General features: G+C 36.9%; 1 protein-coding gene across 1 annotated transcript; it reads right to left on the reverse strand.

The window, feature by feature from the left end:
- On the reverse strand, positions 1,014-2,221 carry LOC107643015. Its single transcript, XM_021123624.1, has 3 exons — positions 2,069-2,221; positions 1,676-1,966; positions 1,014-1,609 (listed from the first exon to the last, which is right to left on the reverse strand). The coding sequence occupies exons 1-3, from the start codon at positions 2,126-2,128 to the stop codon at positions 1,298-1,300; spliced, it is 663 nt and encodes a 220-aa protein (XP_020979283.1). The 5' UTR covers positions 2,129-2,221; the 3' UTR covers positions 1,014-1,297.

A 2,550-nucleotide genomic window follows, 5' to 3' on the forward strand; every position in this document is an offset into this window, starting at 1 on the left:
TTGAATAAGATAAAATTGAGAATTTCGTGTTAAATCCCTTAAGGCTTAAATTGTCACTCTACACCTTCTCCCCTGTTTGATAAGCTATGTTTCGGTTCACTGAAATTTTGCCTGAAAATGCCTTGTACTTATCGATGCTACTTTTTGTGTATTTATTATTTAGGGGCGAAAGACAATAATTGATGTTACTTGCATCTTAGTGCGTATGTCCCACCACCTCCTCTGGAATAGCAAGAAATTGAGTTTTTATTTTTTCTAATTTTGCTACGGTTGATTATAGTAATTGCATTTTCTTTTGTTTTTCTAAGGTCCTGTTGACAGAGCATGCAGATGACACTTGTTATCAATCACTTATGGCTGCTATCCTAACCCTGCTAGTGTGCTTTTAGCCATTTACAGAAAGCACTCGGAAGAAGTTAAAATAGTTGGACTAGTTATGGTTTTTATTGTTTTTTAGTCGTCAAACTAGTTATGTGACTTAGTATTAAGTTATGGAGGATATACTCAAATAACTTAAAAAATTTTGCATGGGACATGTTTACCTCTAAAAAAAATTTTATTACATCGAGATTTTTAAATTCTATAAAAATAAAATATATAAATTTTTGCATTTCATTTTTTAGAATTTATTTATTCAAATAAAAATATATGATAAAAATTTATATATCTTATTTTTATGAAGTTCAAAATTTTTGATGTAATAATTTTTTTTTAAAACAAAAATATTTGCTACAAAATTTGTAACCTATTTGAGTATATACTACAAGTTATTTTAAAAAGCAAAAATTATGTAACATCATTCGTTCTAAAATCTAAACCATAGTGGTTTCTGAGTGTAATAGCCACAGAAGCTCAAAATGGTTGAAAAAACAACCTGGAATTCGAGAAGCATAAACTAACATCTCAACAGCACTAGGGAACTTGCTTCAAAGTTCAAACTTGAAGATATGCTACTGCAGAATCAGAATTGGGAAATCAACTAGAAAAAGGTAGGCATCATAAGATAACACAAATAAGAGAAATAAACAAATAAATAAATAATAGATCGAAATCGTCTCTTGTTATTTACTTACATGGAAGCGGAGGTTAAATTATTAATTAATAAGAGTTAGCCAGCAAAATCAATTGACCTTACCCCGAATATTGTAGGTAGGTCCTGCTGTTTCTCCTCTTATAACATCTCCGTCATACTTCTAACTTCTCAGTACTAAACTACACGCGTGCTGCTATTTACAAAAATGAAAGAAAAAAAAAATTAAAAAAGGGTTTAGCAGTGATTAACTGATAACTAATTAATTCAAGTTCGAATGTAGTGGACGTCCCCTGAGCGTTGATCAACATGCTTAATCCATCTCTTACCATTATTACCCCTGACTGCTGATTGTGAATTGACCGAAGTACCCCCGGTGGTGGCGGAGGAGGAAACATGCGCCATGTCAAGCCCCTTCCCCACCGGAAGAAACACCGAACGAACAACACCACGGCTTGAACCATGTCCTCCCAGAAGGTTCCTCCATTTGACGGAAGACAAAGAAAAACCCGTGTTCTTGCACAAGAGCACAGCACCATTGTTGCTCAGCTTCGCCAGCCTCAGAACTCTCGGGAAATCCTGAAATTATATAAAGGATAATAATAAGAAGTAGAAGAAAAACACAAACGAGGGTATGAACAGCACTGGAGATGGCAGTATCCCGGTCAACTCAGCCATCACCTCCTCCGGTTCACCCACCATGATCTCCGGTAACATCCCCGCCTCTCCCATGCTGGCGGCGTACTCTGATCTGGACCTCTCGTCGGGGACTATGCAGACGTGTCTTCCTCCGGTGTGGCGCCTGGCTATGGCTAAACCAACGCTAGTAGCGATGAGGCCTCCCTGCGACCATGTCTCCACGATGACCTGCGCGTTCCAGCCTGCAGCCATGGCGGAAACCATTTCCGCCACCCCTGATTGACGGTAAAGCTTGCACTGCTCATAACGAAATTAGAACAAAGTTAGGACGCCAGAATGCGTAAATTGGAGAGATCAATGAAGCAAAAAAAACAAAAGGGTAGTTGTTGTTATACTTACTGATTTAACAGTGTCGATGTATGCGTTAGATGCTCTCTCTGGCGACCAAACTAGTTTCATTTTCTGTGATCTGTGGTGTGTGTTGAATGTTGAATGTGTCTGTGAATCGAAAAGAAAGGAGGTTGTGGATGGGAATATAAAGACAAGGACCGTTGACCTTTTTTAATCCTCGCCAAATCTAACGTACGTCTTGTATTACGACAGCATTAGCATTTAGCATTTACCATTTCTTTTACTTTCATTTATTTTATTATTGTCTTTAAGGAGAGTTGTAAATGCAATTACGATGTCTAGTGTTGTGTCACTTTTCTTTGTTAACCGAAGGTGGAAATTATATTAATTAATTGGTAAATAGTGAGGCTGGCCCGTTCTTCATGGCATCATTGACAATTGAGACAAAAGGCAGAGCACTCTGCATCAATCTTTTTCATTCAGTTTTTTTTTTTGTGACTAAAAAAAATATTAAAAAAGATTAAGTATAC

This window comes from Arachis ipaensis, chromosome B05 (assembly GCF_000816755.2).
Source record: "Arachis ipaensis cultivar K30076 chromosome B05, Araip1.1, whole genome shotgun sequence".
NCBI classification, from domain to species: Eukaryota; Viridiplantae; Streptophyta; class Magnoliopsida; order Fabales; family Fabaceae; genus Arachis; species Arachis ipaensis.

Excerpts from the sequence above, each read along its gene's own strand:
- LOC107643015 (XM_021123624.1), bottom strand. The coding sequence starts at position 2,128 with ATGAAACTAGTTTGGTCGCCAGAGAGAGCATCTAACGCATACATCGAC. Across the intron at positions 1,967-2,068 it reads ACATCGACACTGTTAAATCA|TGCAAGCTTTACCGTCAATC; the intron begins GTAAGTATAACA and ends CGTTATGAGCAG. Across the intron at positions 1,610-1,675 it reads CCGGGATACTGCCATCTCCA|GATTTCCCGAGAGTTCTGAG; the intron begins GTGCTGTTCATA and ends ATATAATTTCAG.